The following is a 21,856-nucleotide window of genomic DNA, read 5'->3' as shown; positions in this document are numbered from 1 at the left end:
TAGTAACATCTCAATGATGTTAAAGAAGACGTGTTCCGGAGGCCAACTTCCTTGATGCTGGTTTGTATGTATAAGTCTTTATAAGGAGAGTGTAATTTTTTAGATAAATGTGTATTTATTTATCATTCTTACCTATCCCTAAAATTAGAATTTATGTTCCTATGTTAGTCTTTCTCAACCCTGGCTGTGTATCAAAATTGTCTGTGGAGCCAGGGGCCCTTTGGGAAACAGAACGTCCAGAGATGACTCTTGGGCAGCTATGTATTTTAAATTTTCCACAAGGCATTTTGATGGACAGCTGGGGTTGAGAACTACTACTGGGGGCTTACTTCCCATGTCTGGAAGATGAGAGTGGGCATGAAATGTAGTAACTGTCATGAGCGATCATTAGTTGGCCAGGTTCTAGGAAATAGACAGAGAGAAAATTTTGTAGCTCAAAAGTAGAGCAGAGTGGAAGGAATAAAAATAAGAAGGTTCAGATGGAAAATCCAGCAGTGATTTATCATCCTGACAAAACCAGCCAGACATTGACATAGGTAGGGGTTACGCCATCTCTATTCTGGGACATAGTCAACATTGGCCAAAAAAATTACTTGATGCATTTCTACCCAAAACCACCCTGCTTGCCTGCCTTTGGCAGAGCCTCCAAAAACATTCAATTGCAAATGAGATGTACAATTTTATGGTCTGTGAACAAGGAAGAATATTTGAAATATGTGAATTCAGAAACTGCTAGATATTACAGAACACAATGTTTCTTGTTAATACCCTAAAAAAAGAACATTTACATCATCTGCCAATGTGATTACTTACGTAAAATCGAGTAACTACATCTTTTTCCCGCAGTATTATTACAATGAGCACAAATTATCATCCTATAAGTAAGTATCAAAACATTTGCACCTTTTAGGTGCTTTTTTAAAAAAAACTTTAGTAAGTAATGGCGGAATTTCAATGCTACTTTAACCAAATTATTTCAAGGAAATGTAAAGTTATTGGATAAATAGCAATTTAAATTATGGGGGAAATGTCTAGGGGAGGGATTTTCTGAAAACAGACTTTGGATAAAAAGCCTTCAAACTTATGATGGATTGAGTTCCTTTGTATAGGAGAAAAGTAACTAAAGTAAGCACATGCTGATCTTTAGAAATTGGCAAAATAAGCAACTACTGGGTGGAAAGATTTCAAGATTGCTGGGTGAGCACCCCCAAATCCCAGCTCAACACTCCAATGTTGAGCATCCTTAGAAGCTTATTTGTCTGAAGGTTCTCCCCAGAAATGACAGTGTGCTGCAGAGCTGACACTCTAAGTTGGTATCAGTCATTTTCCCAAGGTGTGAATGGAGAAAAACCACAGCCAAGCTCTCAGTCTGCCTGCCGCTGCCCCGTCTCCTCCCAGGCTACTCTGCCTCTGCGCCCTCACTTCAAATGAAAGTCGGCCAGGCTCTGCTCGTGATCGTCTTTCCACTCCTATTGGCCTTTAATTTCTAGACAGACAATTGGCAAAAGCATTCAAACCCTAATTTGTAAATTCTCAGAGGAATTCACATATATGTGATTATATTTGGCCATATGTTGTCTGCTCCATCTTGCCCAGAGCTTGTGTTTCCTGTGTGTAGACTGCTTTTCCAATGCCAGCATCTCAGCTCATCCTCTTTCCTCACTTCCAGCTGTGCCCTGGTCTGATGATGACTAGCCTTACGAGAAGGGGAAATTCAGAAGTGTATATTTGAGAAGGGAGTCGACTCACAACTGCTTAGAATTTCAAAAGAGAGAGGAGGTGGGTTAGGTTTCAAACCTAACAAGGGCTTGTGGGCTGCGTGGTCAAAGGGCATATTTAATAATCTGAATATATGACATGGTGGCACAAAAAAGGTGGTGAACATGGCATGGCCTCTGAATTCTAAATGGCAGTAAAGTGAAATGTGGGACAGACATGAGAAGGAGCCATGGAAAGGCTTTAGATAAGAAGAAAGAAGGAATAATTGTAGAAGAGGATAGTAGAATAGTTAAACTGATGGTATGTGAATTAATTCTACTTGGAAGGTTTTTTCCTATTGATCTCTAACTTTCACCAAGGTTATTTCAAGTGTTCTTCCCATCCTTGCTTCACTTACCCAGAGTCCTAGGGGAGAGCATTTGATTGGCTATGCTCAGGTCACTTGCCTGCCTCCTGGCTTTATCACAGGTGGGAGAAATAGATTCTGTCAACCCTTCCTGCCTCCTGTAGTTGGAGACAGGAACCTGGAGTTACTGGACCATCAAGACTATACACACTGAGGACTAGGAAATTGTGATGCTATTAGGAAGGGAAATGGATTCAAGACAGAAAAACCAACCAACCAAACAAAAATCTGATGAATGTCTTGTACAGTTCCTATGCCTTGGCTTATTTATTGATCATAACCTATTGTTAATAATATCAGTGTAGTTTAAAAATGGAAATGGTATATGCATGATTAGTTGGGCATAAAATAATTTATATAACATTTTGCTTAGGAGTTAGATATGTAATACCAAAAATGCTTTATGCATTTCTCCATTTTCTCCTCATTTACTGGAAAGCATATTGATTGAACATCTTCTATTTGCTAAGCACTATGCTAGATATGGGAGACATAAATATGAGCACAACAGACATGGAATCTCTCTATGTTCGTGAAACATCACATCAGCAAAGTCATCTTGAGGGCAGCTCTTGAGATTATAGTTGATTAAACCAGATTAATCTGGCACTCTCAAAAAAGCAATATTTTCTCATATAAAATTTTTACTTCTATTTTATAAATAGCATTTCTTGCATTGACTCTTCCTAGAAGTACAGGCGAAACAGGAAAAGTAAATGTGTGTGTGTGCATGTGTGTGTGTGTATTTGTGTGTGTACCATACTAGCATAACTGGGATCCCAACTTAGTTGATTAAACCGTGTTCAGCCCAGGACTGAGCAGGTCTGAGGTTTTGTGGTTTAAAGTGCCCTAAAATGACCAAACTTTTAGTGAAAAAACTAATATAGAAATTTAGGTTTTCTGATACATTAACAAAATAGGCAGTATCTTAGAAGTAGGACAGAAATTGAATTTTTTTACCTTTCAAATATTGGGTGAAAGTTTTAAAAATACTTTTTGGCCATCAGAATAAGAAGTTACCCTACATCAATGAATTCAATATTAAATTCAAACTTCATTAAACTCTCTTTAGCTGCCATCTGGCTGGTGTATTTTATTTGTTGCATTCCCATTTTAAGAAAGACCGAGATGGAAGAAGAAAATTCTAAGGAAAGAGACAGTCAGGCACACAAGCTTGATCCCATGCCAATATCTTAGAGCCAGAGAGGAAAGGTAATTTTGATTATAGCACACTGCCAATCATGTTGTCCCATTGTCTAATCCTCAGGTATTTGTTCCAGGGTCTTAGGGAGAGAGGCTCGGCATAAAAACTGAGATCTCCATCACTTTTTGGGGACTTCAGTAGCTTTACCTGCCAACCTGTGTAACACGGAGGTTTAAGAAGGACGCATACCATGTGTGTGGATGATGTGTACCCCTCCACTTGGCATTGCCAAAGGAATATGAGATGGACAGAGGCATGAGTTCAATGTTTGATCAGAACCAGAGCAGACATTGGAGAGAACATGGCATGGCCTATAAGAGGTACCAGCAGGAATCAGTACTGGTGCCAACAGTGGTCAGTTGAGCTGGCCTCAGCAGCAGCTCTGGAATTGACAGGAGGTGGTTACCCTGTGGCTTTGTGGAGTGGAGGTGCCACTAGTGATTTCATGATGGATATGGAGATATTTGTGGTTTGAAGAGCACCTCTGTGAGCGCAGAATCTTTGACAGAAGGCGGCAAAACGGAAGGCTGGGCAGCAGAGAAAGAAAACGGCAGATGTTCCAAGGAAGGTGAGAGGAATGAGTTTGAGCATATGTAATCTAATGCCTTAGATCCTTCCAGAAAAAGTGAAAGGTTGTTTGAATTAAAGGGAGAGATGCATAATAGTTGTGCCTGAGCTAGAGAAATCCTGGATTAGGGTTATAATTGTGACTCTAAATCTATCTTCAGATTGTGTGGCCATCAGAAATACATGTGTACAAAAATTTGTAGCAAAAGAAATATATGAGTATACATGTTAAGTGCGTAATTCAAATTTTCTGAGAAAATATGTGATGAGAATTGTTTTCCGCCATAGTGTACATAGCCTAGATTATTTTAGAAGGGATATTGTATAAAAGTGTTTACATTGTTCTTATTTATAGCTATTTTTCCCTTAAGATGGAAAACAGGTGTTATGTGAAATTTATAGAACATTAAAAAATTTTTTCTTGCTTTGGGACATTTCAACTATTATTAAGAAAAAGAAAATATACAGGAAAAGTTTTTGGTTTAGGTTTATTGAACTGACCTGAATTTGTGTCTTCAGATACCATTTGGCCCCTAAGTGATTTGAATTTCTTTCACCAACTTGGAAAGCTAAAAATAAAGAGGCAGGAAAGCATCCTTCCCACCGAAGTAAAGGAATATTTTATGTAGATATCACATGGATAAAATATTTGATCAATTTATATGAATTAATTTAAGCTTACTTTCTCATCTTTTTTTTTTTAAATGGAGCAACAGAGTTCTAGAACAATGTCCAGTTGGGGAAAGGGCATTTTAATCAAACGTATGAGTTTTGGGAATTTGAACAGAATAAGAAAAGTTCAATTTATTTGTTTCTCACAAGGAACTGGCTACCTCCAGGAAATCGGACAGATATGCCCAGGAAATTAGCTGAATGACTATTTGTATTGTCTTTTTCTATTTCCATTAATGCTAAAATTGAAACCATGGGTAACACTTTGCCAACGGCTAAGCATGGTTATTTTTCTATCTTTTCCTCAAATTAATGTTAGTGAAACCCCCAATGTATAACTTTGTAAAGTAATATTTTATAAAATCTGTCATAAGTAGTTGATCGGAGAAAGAATTTTTATAAGAATCATTTTAACATTCAGAGAGATTCCTTCGTTACTCCAGGTCATTGATGATAGATAGATTTATACATTTAAGCGACTGGATTTATTTATACGCCAGTGAAACTTATAGACCTTTAAAATAAAAATGTGAGCACAGGAATCTATAGGATGGTGACAAGTATGGTTAACAATCTTAGAATAAAATGCTGGAACTAGATCATATAGCCAATGAAAGTCCAGTGACTTTCGTAACATAAGCAGCTACATAGTAGAACTGAGAGAAAAACTTGTTTCCTGATATGTTAGTGATGCAATCAGTGTCTTAGCAGTTGACCAGGTTACAGAATTGTTTACCTACATCCTCTTAAATATTTGGTGAAATTTTTTAAAAGAGTTTTTTGCTATCAGAATAAGAAGTTGCACTATATCAATGAAATTCCATATAAATTTCAAACTTCGTGAAGCCTCCATGTTGACTGGAGTTCAGTCGTTGCGTTTCCATTTTAAGAACAATTTTACTAGAAAAGTTTTTTCGTGACCTTAGTATTTTGTGCTTTTAGCACAAATTAGTCCTTAATCTCCAGAGTTTCTTTCAGATACTTTTTGTGTTCTATTAAAGAGAATTTAATAGGAAATAAGATTTTCTTTAGCTTTCATCAGATTAATTGACCAAAAGCCGTATTAAAAACCCATAGGAAGTCCTGAACCCCTTGTTTTATGAGATAAAGAGTTTAGTTGTCTATAAATTACTAGATTGTTTTTGGACAAAGGATTATTAATTAAAATCGTTTAGCTAAATCTAATAATCCGTTATATTGATTGTTTTCATATTAAAGTGTGCTGCAGTGTGATGAAAACATTTCTACCTGAATGAACCCTTAAATATAATACATAAATATATGTAATCTTAGATCCCTGAGGAAGACATATTGTTAAATGAATGAAGGCACAGTCAGAAAGATTATAGGGGTAATTGATGGTAATATCAGGTACTTCCTAAATTGAAAGGCAATATTCCAAACTATCTACATACGTTCATTTATATGTAGGATAATGTTGCCGGGCTTCAAATTAGAAAGAAAGAAAACCTACTTTGATATTGCTTTTGCAGGACTTTTAAATATGTGTAAAAACCCAATATATTTATACTTAACCTTTGAATTATCACCATTACTTAAGCAATGGGAATAGCTTCCTGTTTAGAAGTTAGGTACTTAGGGACACGCTTTAACTCTGAGGATTCCAGGTCCAGAGGAGCACATGATGCATTAATGCCTTGGGGTCCTGTCGGAGAAAGCCCTGCAGCAATTACACGCTCAGCGGCACTCCAGGGGTTTGAAAGTTAAAATGCCTCGTAATTTACCATGAGGTAGGGCCTTAGGGGAAGAAAGAATATGGCTCAATTAATTAGTACTTGTTAGCAAACTTCAACTATTACCCTATTTAGGTTTTCAAAGCACTGATATCTCAAATACCCACAAGATTTGGAAAGGAAGTAGGAATAAGCAGTTGAGAAAGCTAATTTGTCCAACAGGGCACCTGTGCTTGAATATAATGTGAGCAGCAGATCGTTTCACAGGGTAGCCTTTCTCTCAAGGAGAAATGGGAAATGGTATCAATTTGCTGTTTTTAACAGACTTAGGCCTTTTAGATTGAGTTTCTGGGTAAGATTAATACTCTTGATGACCGCCTATGGATTCCTATGAAAGTCTAAATACATTGATTTTTGAGAGCTATCTGCAGCTGTGTTATGTGTGCTGATTTTCTGTTTGCTCTTTAGAACTCCTAAGTGGCTATTGTTGATACTTAGAAAAGTGAATGATTCTTAATGTTTATCTGGTTGTTTTTCAAGCTATTATTCAAATAAGATCTTTGTTCTAAAAGTTTTTTGGTCAGACCTCTTATATTTTTGTGGTGTGGAATCCTATTGTCTTCAAATAATAATTGCATAAAATATAATTATTTTCAGTAATTTTACTCACACTCTCCCTTATTTTTGTTCTAACTGCTTTGGCCAAGACTGCTAAGAGACTGTTGGACAATAATGTTCATAGTGGACAATCAAGTCATAGTTTGAGTTTTTGTCATTAGGTTTTTATTTGTTTTTTTGGGGCTTGTTGTTGTTTTGTTATTCAGTATAATGAAGACTTTGATTTAAAATAACTATTCTTTATCATATGAAATATTGTATCTTTAGTTGCCTTTAATTTTAAAAATGTTTGTAAATCAACCTTATAGAAATAGTATTAAAATGGATTTAGTATAGTAGAGCATGTCTGAGTTTGACATAGTTCCCACTAACCTCTATTCTGTTACAGCCCCTGATTTCCACACTTATGTTTTATACTTACATGTAAACTTCCTGGCCCTGTGGACATTTAAACCCGAGATCTTCATATTGGATTTTCAAAGTGGGGAAACTATGAAGTTTCCCCAAATTTATTTATAAAGTTCATAAGAAGCAAATTTAATTATAGTTATCTAGGCTTCATGCCTTTAAAAGGAATAATGTTCAGGAGAGTATCCTAGTTTATAAAATTTTGGTGCATCACTGTAATCATAGAATGTAAATTATTTAGTTATTTAGTTTACATGCAGGCCTTGTGTTTATTTAACTTCAAGTATATTATAGAAAACATGACGGTTAGTAATGAAAATCTGAGCTGAAGCAGGTGGATTCACAGGAAAAGGACAAGAGTGGAGCCGATCAAAACCTCCTGAGAAACAGGGAGATGCATTCGGATTTTCTTCCTCCCGAGCTAATGGAGCTGATTTGAAAGGCAGTGATTGCCTTGTTGAGTCGACACTTCTATGAGTCACACTAACCTTCCTCTGGTGGGCAATTTCAGTCTCACTCTTATGGCCCCCGAGGAGCTGCCTGGGCGCACACTGGAGGATTTCCTGGCCAGAGTTCACCTACAGTGTAATTTAAGTAAAAGCCCTGATTGCGTTCTGTGCTGCTGAGTTAAATGATAGGAAAACCTGATATGTGTGGAAGGGCAGAGGCAAGTGTGTGTGTTCCTCCCCGATTCAGTAAAAACTAGCACAAGAAATGCATTAACTGAGGCTAATTCTAAACATTGAACAGCTATTTTTAGGAAGTTGGAAACAAGGGCATGGAGAATATAGACAATATCACTATACTGATTTATTAGTTTATGGATTACATCCAATTGCTTCAGAACCATGCCTAAATATACAAATGTATATGCAGCTGTCAGATTGTTCATTTGAATATAACAAACAGTTAAATATCAGCCATGTTAAAACCTGTTGTATCTATGTTGCTAAATGCCCTACTTTGAATTTCTCAGTGGGTCTGTTAATTTTCCTGTGAGATGATTTTAGATATATCCAAAAGGATTTTCTGAATGATTAGGGCACTTTTAGGAATTTATCCTATTAGCAATCTACCTTCTGGTAATATACACTTTACCCTAAAACCATCTCATTTTGTTGAATCCTGACACTATCCAATGAATCGTGAGCAAAGGAGCTAGTGTTAAGATAAATTCTGTTGTTTCCAAATTTATAATAGATTCTGGGTGCTTTGCCGTCTTAGCCTCTGCCTCCTGTCTTTAGGTTATTGGCTCATCAGGCCAGGATATACCAATAGAAAGGGAGAATCATTTTAATATTTAATAGTAGATTCTTATTGAATTTGTAGGCTGATTTATGTTATAGCAAGTAATTGGCAAATTAGTCATAAACTATAAATAATAAATTACAAATTGTAAGCATTATTATTGCTTCACTGTCTCAATAGTCTCGAGAACACAGTGATTTGATCCTGAGTGTCATTCTTAGTTTGAAACAAGGGTATACGCGAGTGACGGAACGCTCACCCCTCCCTGGGTGGCGTAGTTAGCCTTATCTGGCTCTATTTTTTCCCCCACGTCACTTATAATCACCTAATAAACTATAAAATATACACACACTTGTTTGTGTTCGTTCTGCTCACAGAATGCAAGCTCTGTGAGGGGAGGGATTTTTGAGTGTTCTGTCTTACTAATACTTTCACATAATAAGCACTCAATAAATATTGGTTGAGTGATTGAACAGACATGAAATAACAAATCAGCATAAAGTGGCATGTATAACAACTTAATAATAATTTGAGCCAAAACATTAGTCAAAGTTGGTTCTAGGACTGGTGAGAAAGTGTGGATTCCATTACCTACCTTACTGTAACTTTAGGAGGCTGACAAGATTTGAGAATCATCCACAAACAAAGCATCTTCTGATGTCTTTATGCCTTGGTGTCTTTTCTCCGTTGCCCATGCTTCTCTTCCCATTAAAAATTCCTTTCCTGGGGTGGACCTGGTGGCATAGTGGTTAAATCTGGCATGCTCCACTTTTGCGGCCCAGATTCATGGGTTCAGATCCTGGGTGCGGACATACACCATTCATCAAGCCATGTTGTGTCAGCATCCCACATACGAAATGAAGGAAGTTTGGCACAAATATTAGCTCAGGGCTAATCTTCCTCAGGCACACACACAAAAAAAGAGGAAGATTGGCAACAGATATTACCTCAGAGCGAATCTTCCTCACCAAAAAAAAATTCCTTTCCCCTGTATTTTTGATTTGGCTTATTCCTAATCACATTTCAAAACTTACTTCAGGTAGCAATTTCTCCAGGAAGTCTCCTTTGAAGTCTCCAATATGAGCCAGATGCTCTTGCTATGGGCTCATAGAACTCCATCCTTTACCACAGTATTAAATCACGCCAGACTGTAAATGTTTAACTTCCTTGTTCTCTCAGCACTCTATGCTCTGAAAGCAGGGGCCACAGTATTTTCTTTGTTTGTTTTTAAAATCCAGACATAGTGTTTGCTTCCTAAAAAGCACTCAGTTAAAAAGCAAAAGGAAAGGGGTCTTGAAGGAATATAGAGAGAGGATGGGGAATAGAAAGGAAGAGAAAAATAAAGGGTGATAAAAAGATGATAACTCGTTCATTTTAATCAAGAAAGAACATCTAGACAATAAAAAATTGGGGTATTACAATAGGTTTCCAAGAAGTGTTTACTTATTGAATGAATTCAGACGATGCTATGAGTACCTCTGTGTGCCAGGCATGATTCTGGGCACTGAGGGGGCTGCAGCAGACAAAGGGAGAAGGTCACTGCCTTCATGGGGCTTATTTTAGTGGAGGAGACAGACAGTAAGTGTCTTATATTATATATATAAAGCAATACATAATATAATATAAAATAGAATATAAAACACACATACATTGCAAAAACATATAACATACAAATATATAACATAATATACTATTATAGAATATAAAATAATATAGAATTTGGGGATGTTTAAAAGGAATTAGTGGATTGCCTCTTCATTCAAGATCCCTCGTAATTCTTGTGAAATTCTATTTACCATATCCCAGAATGCGAAGTATAAAATAAATCACTCCAGGAGTGGCATTTATAACTTACATGTGTGCCCCAATCCATACTGAATGTGGAAGGAACAATTTGCATAGATTTTGAAACCACACGCAGACCTAAAGGGGCCCATCTCGCTGTTGTGTGCAGAAGCATCAAGCCCCGAGGGGAGTCTTAGTGGACTGAAGACTCCAGGGTGCAGGCTTCCTTCTTGCACAGCTGGGCAAGACCCTGATTTCTCAACCGACAACAGGAATGAGAATGGTAAACCAAATAAACTTCTGCAAACTTTAGTTAAAAATGACTTAAATTTGTTTTACTCTCCAACATTTTGATGAACTTGGTATTACTTACCAATAGGTCATTTCCGTAGACAAAAGATTTGACTTTTGTATTGAATTGGGGGAGTTCCCAGGATCTGGGTACCAAGAGTTGACTTACGCTACCGTAGTAATATAATTAGGAGTACACTACCGTTTTTGCTTTAATATAGCTGAATTATTTTGCCAGCATATGGAATAATGTACTTAGAATATCACAGTGCTTTGTGGTAGAGGGGGAAAAAAAAACAATTACGGTGAATGAGGTAGAATGGCTGTGTTATTGCAGTACATAAGACTTTGATTACATACTGCCAAGATTCATACCAGCCTAGTAGTTGTTGACAGATAAAGTAACAAAAATGAAACTCATTTATTTTTTCTTTATTGAGACCTCAAGGAAAAGCAGATTTTCAGTTCTTGTACTTACTACATTGATAGAACAGAGACTGACAGCAAAAATGTGCCAGTCCAGAAATATAAATTAAACCTAGGTTCCTATCAAAATTCCATTTAGCCTTCGAGAAGGAGCTGCTGTTTGGATTATTTTTGATCCTAAAACTAATATACCATGGAGTACCACAGAATACCTGGTGTATATTAACCCTTTCCTGTAAGCAGTACTTTCAGAATTATTGTTGTCTTCACTCAGAAGTCTTTATTTGTGTTTTACAGTGTTTGAGGCGACTTGAATTTATCATCAGAGTAGATTACGTTTTACTGAATGCAAATTATTAGCAATAGACATATACATTTCAGTCTGCAGGAAATATGAAACTAGATTTGGAAAATTGATAACAGACCCTTTTCTCTATTATAAAGTCATATTTGATGCTACAGTTGGTTATTGAGATAAGGACAAAAATAAGTGGGAAATATCAAGTGAGGATTTTTGGTTTGTGTTGAGTTTTTTGATGTGTATTGAATAAAATTCCTGGCTGAATCATTTGTACCTTCTCTTCATGTTACTTGAGTTGACATAACAAAGAAGACCTGTAAACAGACACCTCTTACTTTCCTCCCTCACTCCCTTCCTTCCTTTCTTTTTCTTTCTCTCTCTGTTTCCTTCCTTCTTTTCTCCCTCTCTCCCCACTCCCCTCCTTTCTTTCTTTCTCTTTTCTCTCTCTTCTCTCTCTCTCTCTTTCTTTTTATTCAACTATCAACATGGGAATTTTGCTACAGTTTTTCATAATTAAGATACAACTAAGTTAACTACAGAATTCTGGACACAATAACATGATATAGGTAGTGAATGATATACAAGTGGGTAAATAGAGCCATCAGTGAACTCTAAACACCATTAGACTACAACAATGTCCATCTCTCAACTAGATCCTAAAAATAATTTTCCTTAAGTTTTTTATTATTATTTTAATGTCTACATTTGATAATTTTCTCATTAATTTTTTAGCAACAGAAAGATAGCATGAACTTGTTTCTTGAATTACCTTTTCTGACCTTTTGAAAGATGATAATTACTAAAAAGGGAGGCTTGGAAGACTTGTAAAAAAATTAAGCTTATAAAGTAGCTAAAATGGTCCTTCTGTGCTGGTGTCGATTTCAAAATTAACATTTTGGTTCATGTGCTTCTAATAATCACTGACCCTTACTTCATGTACTTTCCACAGGAAATGAATACAGCAGAAATTACTTTGACCCACTGATGGATGAGGAAATAAACCCAAGGCAGTGTGGGATGGAGGTCAGCAGAGAGGGTGAGCTAGAATTAAGTATGTAATTTTTGTGTCAGAATATTCTTTTCCATTCATGAAAATGAGGTGACAAAGATCACACATGCAGTTCCATTTAGATTTTGCAGCTTACAATTTAAATGGTAAGTTTTAACCACTAACAACATGATGGGCAGCGAAGGTAATTTTTCATCAAGGACAGCAAGCTGGTCAGAGAGAAGAAGCAGGAGTTTGCTCTCATTGATGCTGCTGTAAGCTGTCTGGCGCTCTTATAAGACTGATGTTATGCTTATGAGAAGCATCATGGCTTTACAAATGCCATCTCTGCTCTTGGAGTTTAAAAAGAGCATTCTTCAATAAAATTCCTCCAGCACACGAGATTTCCATACATAGTAACTATTGAATTCCTTTCATCGAAGATGGAATCACCACCTGAGTTTTGAATAACAAAGGTGCAGTGATATGATGATTTCCTCTTCTGTAATCTTGTGTTTAGCTGTATTTGTAAAATAACAAATCAAAATTGCTCCTTATGTGCACTGTACTATGCATAGTCGATAGCTCACCAAGCCCTCTAGGGTTTACAAAGGTTACTGATGAGATGAAGATAGTGACAAGCGTTACTTAGAGTCATTTGCAATCCAGACCATATTCCACTGTTGGGCACCAGTCATTGAATCTGCACTTTGTAAGGAAACACTGGAGTAAATCCTCACAAATAAAAGGGCTCAAGCACAGTGCAAAGATCATTTTAAAAGACAGTTTTGAATAAACTAAATCTACTTTTAAATGATGCAGAATCCATGGATATCATCAAAAGACATATGTGCAAAATAAGGCAAGAACTTACTCTCAGAACGAGTTTTTACCAGTAGCTCAAAATGAGGGCAAATTGGAAACTGGAAAACCTTAGTCTTTTATTTTCATAATACACTTGAGGGATAAGAGAGAATCGCAGTGCATTCTGGAGACGAGTAGCCATAGAATTAGCATTTGAGGTCTGTTTTAATTTCTTGAAGATCACAATATATAGCTATATTTGGTGGAATATTTGTAATGTAAGGACTAAAGGTTACTTACTAAGATATGTTGAGTGAATGATGAATGGCTCTAACCATGGACAGGTACGTTTCATAAGACAAAATATTGTTGGTCACCCTTCCTTTGTCAGCAGTTATTGCCCAACTCCTTTGGGTGAACGTGGGGTTCCACGTTTTAGAGCAGACACTTCTCTTTACATCTGCCCACAATTCAGTTTTAAGTCTGCAATTAATGATGTCTTCCTTTTTCTTTTGGCTAAATGGTTACCCTGTTTAAGGGAACAGACAGTGCTAATGAGCACGAGATATCCTTTTGCACCCTCTACGGCACAGGGCTGAAGACCATGCAGTGCTGTGGGACGGGTCCTGAGGAGGCCCAGCCTGAGCAGAGTGCAATGCACAGCCCTTACCTGCCAGCCACCAAAACACATGAGCCAATTCCTTAAAATAAATCTCTCTCTTTCTCTTTCTGTGTGTGTGTGTGTGCATGCACACATTGTATATGTATTATATAATATGTAGAGAGAGAAAAAGAGAGATCCTATTGGTTCTGTTTCTTTGGAAAACACTGATTCATCCATAAGCTAATATTACCCATACCAAATCATATACAAAAGTATAAAATAATAAAATGTGCATCTACTACATAGAAGCACTCAGATCCATATCCATATTAAGTAAAAAGTATTTACCAGAAATCAATGATAAAGCAATTGTCCATTATTTTTAAAATCTATGCTATATAAAAATTAACATAACATTATCTTTTCAGGATTTAGTGTAAAAAATAAAATGGTGGTTGTGGTGGGTTATTTACACTGATAGAGTCATAAATTCTATTAAACATTGCAACTCATCTAACCTACGCTATTTTCCTTTATACCTTGACTTCCAGGAAGCACAAAATAAGAGTGCTTAATTATAGTTAAAACATTGTCCTCCGTTTTTTGTATTTTTACTGCTTCCTTTTGTAGGTATTCTCAAATCTTCCCTTTCTTCTTTATGTGAACTTTGCTCTGACCATATTCATCTATATTTCTATTATAAGCTGCCTCAAACTATTTTGGTAAGGCAGGCTGGTTGGCTGGAGATCCAGGTAAGAGTTGATGTGAAATTCAGGTAAATATTAATATTGCAGTCTTGAGATTGAATTAAGCAGGGCAGCACACTAGAAATGGAGGTATAATTTCTATGTCACAGTGTTGAGGAGACTCACTTCTTTGGGAAACCTCAGTCTTTTTTAAGGCCATCAACTGATTGAATGAGGCCCACCCACATTATGAAGAGTAATCTACTTCACTCAAAGTGTATTGATTTAAGTGTTAGTCACATAAAAAAAATACCTCCACAGCAATATCTAGGCTGACGTTTGACCAATCACCTGGACACCACAGCCTAGCCAGGTTGACACATAAAATTAACCATCACGTGTTGCGTTTAATAATAACTAATCAATTCATAATAATACCTTATAGGGTGGTGAGGGCCTCTTGATTTGACATACTAAATGTGTTCTCTCTGATCACCAAACCTTAACTCTGCTGCTCTTTCTCTTATCACCCTGTTGTTTTTTCCTTTGGCGTGCATCTTAGTTGTTAGTTACATGTTTATTGCTATACTTATTTCTTTAGCAACTTTCTTTCCTCTAGACCTTAAATGTCCTTAGAATCTGGCATAGTGCTTGGCTTATATATGATGCTTAATATTTATTTGCTGACGTGAAAATCACAAGATATATGAAATCTCATTTTCCGTTCCCTCTCAGGATCTCTGCTAACCCTACTCAGTCCCAAGTGAACATGAGCTCCTGCCTGGAATTGCTGAGCTGCTTTTGTCCACATCCCTCCTGCTCCCCTTTGATCCATTCTCAAGACAGCATCTTGCCACTCCCTTATTAAAGCCCTCTCATTGTGGTCTATTGCATTGAGGGTGAAGACCAGTATACTGTCCGTCCACGTGTCAGATCCCCTCCACTTTCTCTCCATGCTCTCGCCACACTGGACTACTTTTTGGTCCTCATTTGCTTGGAGCTCCTTCTGGACGCTGAACCCTCTCAGGTGCTAGGACAGCTTCTTTCCCCTTCTCATGTGGTCAATATCCTCTCTTCTCAAAGATTCAGCATAAATGTCAATTCTCAACTCACTTGACTAAGCTAGGTGATGTTTCCCTTTATGCCGCCTTTAGCAAACTCATCACAATGGTCAGAAAACTGTTTCTTAGTGCAGTTATCTGTGAAATGTCTTTCTCCCCTATTAGATCATCTCCAGAACAGAAGAGGCCAGAGATTTTGTTTACCTTGTTCACTGATCACTTCTTAGAGTCTAGCACAGCAGTGGGCATAGAGCAGGAACTGACTAGAGAAATATGTGTTGAGTTAATGTATAAATGAATTATTTAAAGTGCTAAGCATAGTATCCAACACATGGCATGCCTTCTGTGAACACTGGTTGTTATTACTTCCTGAGTACTCAAGGGGTGTCTTGAGTTGGATACAGTAACTCTGACCAACCAACACAAAACCCTCCAAAGGAGCCATTGTGATTCCCATTTTGAAGATGAAGAAATAAGCACAGACAGATTTAGTATTTTCCCCAAGACCACAGAGCAAGCATAAAGTGGAATTCAGCCTCGTGTCTGTGGCGCCATCTGTTCTCTTTCCCCTCAGGAGTTGAGTTTGCCCTGTCAGCTCTCTCCCCTCTTCCCTTTGAGGAAAACATCTGAAGGGAGAGGAACCGGGTTAATCCAAATTGTTGAATTTGAGTTTGAAGGGGACATTCTCTTGCCTTCTGTTTCTGTGTTATGTCACTTGTTTGACCCTCCAGGGTCCTAATGGGGCATCATTGAAGGAGGCTGCTCACCAGATCGGCCTCCCCAAGGAACCAGAACCTCAACAGCCGTAGTCTGTTAGGTTTCTCTAGTTCAGCTTCCTCTCATACAATGCCTCAAAAGCTGTCTATAACTCATTACTTAATAATGAACCAAAAGTGCTCGTTTAAAATGACAGAACTTGAACTATTGAAAAATTACCCACTTCGTTCAGTTACTAAGTAGTTAACAACAAACAAACAAAGGAGGGTGGCTACGCTTTGCTGAGTGCCTACTATGTGCCAGGCATGAAGCTTGGTGCTGTACGCGTGTTGTTTTGTTAATCCTCACAACTATCCCATTTTGGGAGCAAGAAGATTAAAGCTCAGTGATTCTAAGAAGCTGCCCAAGGATTACAGGGCTAATAAGTGGCACAGCTGGGATTTCGATGCAGGTTTGGCTGATACCAGACCTGCGCCATGGTGCCTCTCTCCTAAAGATGGTGTTTCTATTAATTTCATTTACCTCTTGTCTGTCTGTTTTGACACTCTAAATGTATGTTCATTTATTCTTGTCTGTCACCCTCATTGGGCCATCAGGATTATGAAGTCCTTATATTGGGGCTTTTATTACATCTGCAGAGAATTACCCATCTATGCATCTGCTATTGCTCGATGTTAATTTCCAAATAAGATTCTTTCATGAGCCATATATCAGCTTTGTAAGTTTTGTAGCTGTTCCCACTAGGAGTTATAAAGATTCAGGCAATGCTGGAACAGAAGTACGTGCTTCCCTACTGCACAGTCTGCAAAATGTCTTCCAGGAATTGCCCCTCTCCTTTTTTCCCAAATGTTGGGGTGGTAGGAGGTCTGTGCTGGCTCTTGGCAGGAAAAGAACATTTGCACGTCAACTGACACTTGAAAAAGTCATCTGTGGGGTTCAAGGAGCAGAAGCTACTAACTTCAAAGACTTTTTTATGTTTCACTTTCAAACATTCCTTCTGGCTCCAGTAACCGAGGCTTTCCTGTTTAGTCATTCCAAGTCCATGAATATAGGCCACGTTGGATTTTTTCCAATGCTGATGCTCAAAAGATCTCAGGTATGGACAGAAAGGGAAGACCTAGAATTTTTAGGATCTTCTAACTTGGTGAATGAGGATTCCGGAAGGCTCTTCTGGAACACTTGCTCGTGGAGTTTCAGATGTGAGTCGCAGAATTACCCACCATCTTTGCAGTTGACTCACCCATGGAGTGCGCAGTGCTAAGTAATAGGAGTACATGGGCCATATTAAAACCGCCACAGTAAGAATACAGCCAGTTTAGCTAGTTCACTTGCCATCTGTGTGGAGGGGAACATGCTTGATGTATGTATGCGTTTTCTAATTCTAAGACTGGGCAGGTCATCCAACTCGGCATCATTTATGTTTGGTTCCCTCCAGTGGCAGGAGATCCACCTAGATGACCTTTTAAACCCTCTTGCAGAACTAGGTTTTTATGATTATGATTTTTTTCTTTTGTAATGACGTGACCTTGTTACTTTAAATTCACAAAAGAACTAAGTAGCCCTTGTATTTGCTATTATATTGCAATAGCATATATAAAAGAATCTAAGACCACCTAAAATCACCCAGGTTTGTTGTTTCTTATGTAAAGTAGTAAAAAATATGATATATAGAGAGTAGCTAATGTAAAACATTCATTTTGATCAAATGCTTATATATTCTATTATATGATTTGACAAACCATAACGGCTTGTTCTGAAATGATTCTTGTGTAATAGATGTCATAAGCCATTGAATATGAGATCCTTTTTATTGGAGAAGTATCCAATTAGGAATACCCTGCAATATACATTTAAAAATCATTGTTCCAATTATCATTGATTTACAAAAGTTTTTTTTTTTTTTCGGAGCAAGACAGCATATTGAATAGAATTTGTGTCTATGACCTATAAGATAACTAAATAGCCGTGATGATTAATAATGTCTTTTTGTAATTATATTTGCATATCTATGAATTAATTGTTGAGAAAGTTATCATAAATATGTTCTTTTAGCACCCTTACAAGTTGATAATAGAATTCTCTATGATCGATTAATGAAGCTGTTTGATGAGAATGCACAAAGAGAACCCCCAGGTAAGAGGCCAATTATTTTCAATCTTTTATATTAACCTTAGTTATAAATCCATTGAGATGGTTTCTTGCAAATGCTAATTTTTTTAAAATATAGCCATTCATTGATGACCTAGGTGTGTTTTTGATCATTGAAAATATTTAAATATAGCTAAAGTTGGGGGGAAAAGTAATTATAGCCCAATTTATTATAACTGCATAAAATTTACAACACTAATTAGCAAAAATGATTTAACAGACTAACTATTGTAGGATGCTACAATATCATAGGACATATTTGGATTCACTAATTTATAAGGCAAATGCCACTCTTTTTAAAGAGAATGTCTTAGCTTTTAAGCAAATGCTTTGGGGTGATAGAAGACAAGTAGTATATTGTTTTCAATCTTAGTGTGGAAATTAATACTTGTGAATATTAGGCTCTTTAAGTAAGAAATTCTTGTATGCATTAATCTAGGAATTTAAAGATAATTCTTTAAAATTAAATTCTTAGTTTAACACATATAAATTTATGCCAGAACCACACTGGAGTTTTTACCAAAACATCAAGTATAAGTTGCTGTGTACACATATATTCAAATTCATGGGGAATAATTCTATTAAGTTTTTTTTCAGTGTGTTTAGTTCTTCTCAATCATTTTATCTACCTTATTAAGATAATTTCTTAAAGTACTTATAAGTGAAGGGGCTTATTATGGTTGTCTTTTAATAATTAGAGTTGTTATTTCTATTGAATTTATGCTTAGGCTTCACTATTTACTAGCTGTACAACTTTGGGCCAGATTTTTAACCTTTCTTTGCCATTTCTGCCAAATGGATATATTATACCTCTACATGGAGTAGTTATGGGGATAAGCACATACCTAGAATAATAAAAATGATGATGATAATGATGGTGATGCTGCTGCTGCTGCTGCTGAAAATATTAATAGTAGCTAAACATTCATTGAGTGCTTACTAGGCATGGTTCTAAGCACTGTTCTAAATAAGGTAAATACTAACTTATTTAAACTTTGTAACAGGCTTGAAGGTTAGGCCCCATTTTTTATCCCGTTTTACAGAATAGCATCCACTAAAAATTTTATTCCTGCCTAGATACACCTCCCTTTACTTTTTTGCTATCAGTTTGTGTAGCCAAAGTTTTGTTTCTTTTTGTCTTTATAAACAAAGCAAACCTATTTTTCATGCCAGTTTGATCCCTCTTTTTGAAGGATCCTGAATTCAAAGGATGTGTTGGTCGAGATTCTCTAGAGAAGCAGAATCCAACAGAACCAACAGAGAGGCAGATTTATTTTAAGAAATTGGCTCATGCAATTGTGGGGGCTGGCAAGTCTGAAAACCTTAGGGCAGACTGGCAGTAGAATCAGGTAAGAGTTGATGTGAAATTCAGGCAGGAGTTGATGTTGCAGTCTTGAGTCAGAATTCTGTAGGACAGCAGGCTGGAAACTCGGGTGAGAGTTGATGTTGTGGTCTTGAGACCGAAATCCACAGGGCAGGTCAGCAGGCTGAGAACTCAGGCTGGATTTCATGTGTTGCAATCTCGAGACTGAATTCTTCTTTTCCAGAAACCTCCGTCTTTCCTCTTAAGGCCTTCAATTGATTGGAAGAGGCCCACTCATATTATGAAGGGTAACCTGTTTTACTCTAAGTCTATGGATTTAAATTTTAGTCATCTAAAACTTGCCTTCATGGCAACATGTAGACTGATGTTTGAACAAAAACTCGGCGCCATAGTGTAGCCAAGCTGACACATAAAATTAAGCATCACAAATAGCTATATTTAAATCATCAGGCCTCTATATTTTTAGTCTAATGTCTGAGTCAGCAAATATATATTGAATACCTTTTTTTGTGCTAGACATTGAGTAATGCACTTTTAGACTTTTTGTGTCCTTTCCATTGTGACAAGTCTTTGCAGCTCGGATCCCTTGAAAACAGTAAATTACACATTTACAGGTGGCACCTAATCAGTCTTCTAAACTCACTTATGGGCTTACAAACGTCTTATGGAATTTACAGGATAGTCAGGGACTTCACCAGCTATTTTATACACGAGGATTTAACTGAGACCTACAACGTTTAAGGACTTACACAAGGCAATACTGGGTACCAGTGAACAAGGAAGGCCAGCAGGCCTCTGGATGCTGCATCCCAGTACTCTCTTCACCTCATTTCCCTCCTGAAAAAGAAGATTTCATCCATTGGTTAAAAGTTTCTAGGTTCTTGTTAAAATTCTAACATCGGAAGGAGGGGAAATTCCATATTTTACCTTCTAGCATTTTTTTCAAGACTAGAAGAGAGGGGATTACTTTATATGTATAGCATACAGCTAGCTAGATGAATAGATACAATTTGTAGATGATACGGTTTTCAGATGATAGAGACAGAAGTACAGATACCATTTATATAAATGCTGGCATTTCTATGCAAATAAACAAGGCAGCCTAAATAAAGTCCTTCTGTGTGTGCAAAGCTCGGGAACTGTTCTCAGGGATCCCAACTTGGAAAACGAACCCAGAGCTCTGGCTTCTCATAAACCTATTCATCTCCCAAACTGGTTTCAGTGAATGGCAAGTATGTGGTAATATGTTGAAATAACAATGTGTAACATTAACGCACAGAGCAGCACAGTATCTTCAGGATATATTTGGTAAGTGGGAAAAGGCCTTTATGCACCCTACACTTTGCTCACTTTCTAAACATGACAGGACGAACAAGGGTTGTGGGTGTTGTGGTTGGTTTTTTATCTTAACACTTGTTTGGGGCTTTAGTGATTTCCCAGCACATTAGACAGAAAATGATTTGCTAAATTGTAGATTATGACAACTTTATCCAATAGAAGAAAAGTGTGGTTAGATGACTGTGTGTCTAGCCAACATTAAAGTGACAAAGAGCAGATGGAATTCCATGTGATCTTCTTGGGGTCAATAGATGACAGCGTGGAGCAGGAGACCTTGGGTTCTGAAGAGCCGATGAGGTCCAGTAAGAGTCCAGAACTCCACAAAGAGGATGGTGAAGCCGCCTCTGCTTCCAGCGAGGACTTTGAAAGACATGCTCAGAAAGACGTAATTCTGCCTGGAAGTTCTTCATCAGAACAGGTCAGCAGTAAAATATTTTTCAAGAAGTGTAAGATAATCTTTCTTTTTAAAATGACAAGTTGAAATGTCAGTCCTACACATTGTCTACTGACTTTACTGATCAACATACCTCCTGCTAGAACACGGTTCTTGACTTCCCTGAGTCTTTTCCCTTATTTTTCACATACGTTTTACCATGCAGAACTTATGCTATCTATCAACATCAATCCTGGCCCTTCCACAGTTTAGTTTCATTTCATCTGGTTTTAATTTATGTTAGAGTGCTAATCTCTAGCATATTATAAAGTATCTGTAATAAAAACTGAAACCAGCAGAAACTTACTTGGCTAAAATTAAGAAACTACGTGGACCTGTTTACACAAGCACTGTATAAATATGTGAATAATCTAATATATGTGAAGTCACCATTTAAGGAACTTAACGTGCACA

The 21,856-nt window shown here is 37.1% G+C and overlaps 1 protein-coding gene across 1 annotated transcript in view; it reads left to right on the top strand.

Moving 5' to 3' along the window:
• LOC102149353 (uncharacterized) overlaps window positions 1-21,856 on the top strand; it is a 315,161-nt gene that overhangs the window by 9,151 nt on the left and 284,154 nt on the right. Inside the window, exons 4-7 of the mRNA XM_070245788.1 lie at window positions 12,289-12,375; window positions 17,207-17,398; window positions 18,252-18,332; window positions 21,222-21,427. Of these exons, the coding sequence (XP_070101889.1) occupies window positions 12,289-12,375; window positions 17,207-17,398; window positions 18,252-18,332; window positions 21,222-21,427 (566 nt within the window). The remainder of the gene's footprint in view (window positions 1-12,288; window positions 12,376-17,206; window positions 17,399-18,251; window positions 18,333-21,221; window positions 21,428-21,856) is intronic.

The sequence above is a fragment of the Equus caballus genome, chromosome 20 (genome assembly GCF_041296265.1).
Source record: "Equus caballus isolate H_3958 breed thoroughbred chromosome 20, TB-T2T, whole genome shotgun sequence".
Taxonomy (NCBI): Eukaryota; Metazoa; Chordata; class Mammalia; order Perissodactyla; family Equidae; genus Equus; species Equus caballus.
This window is presented reverse-complemented; position numbering and strand designations above follow the sequence as displayed.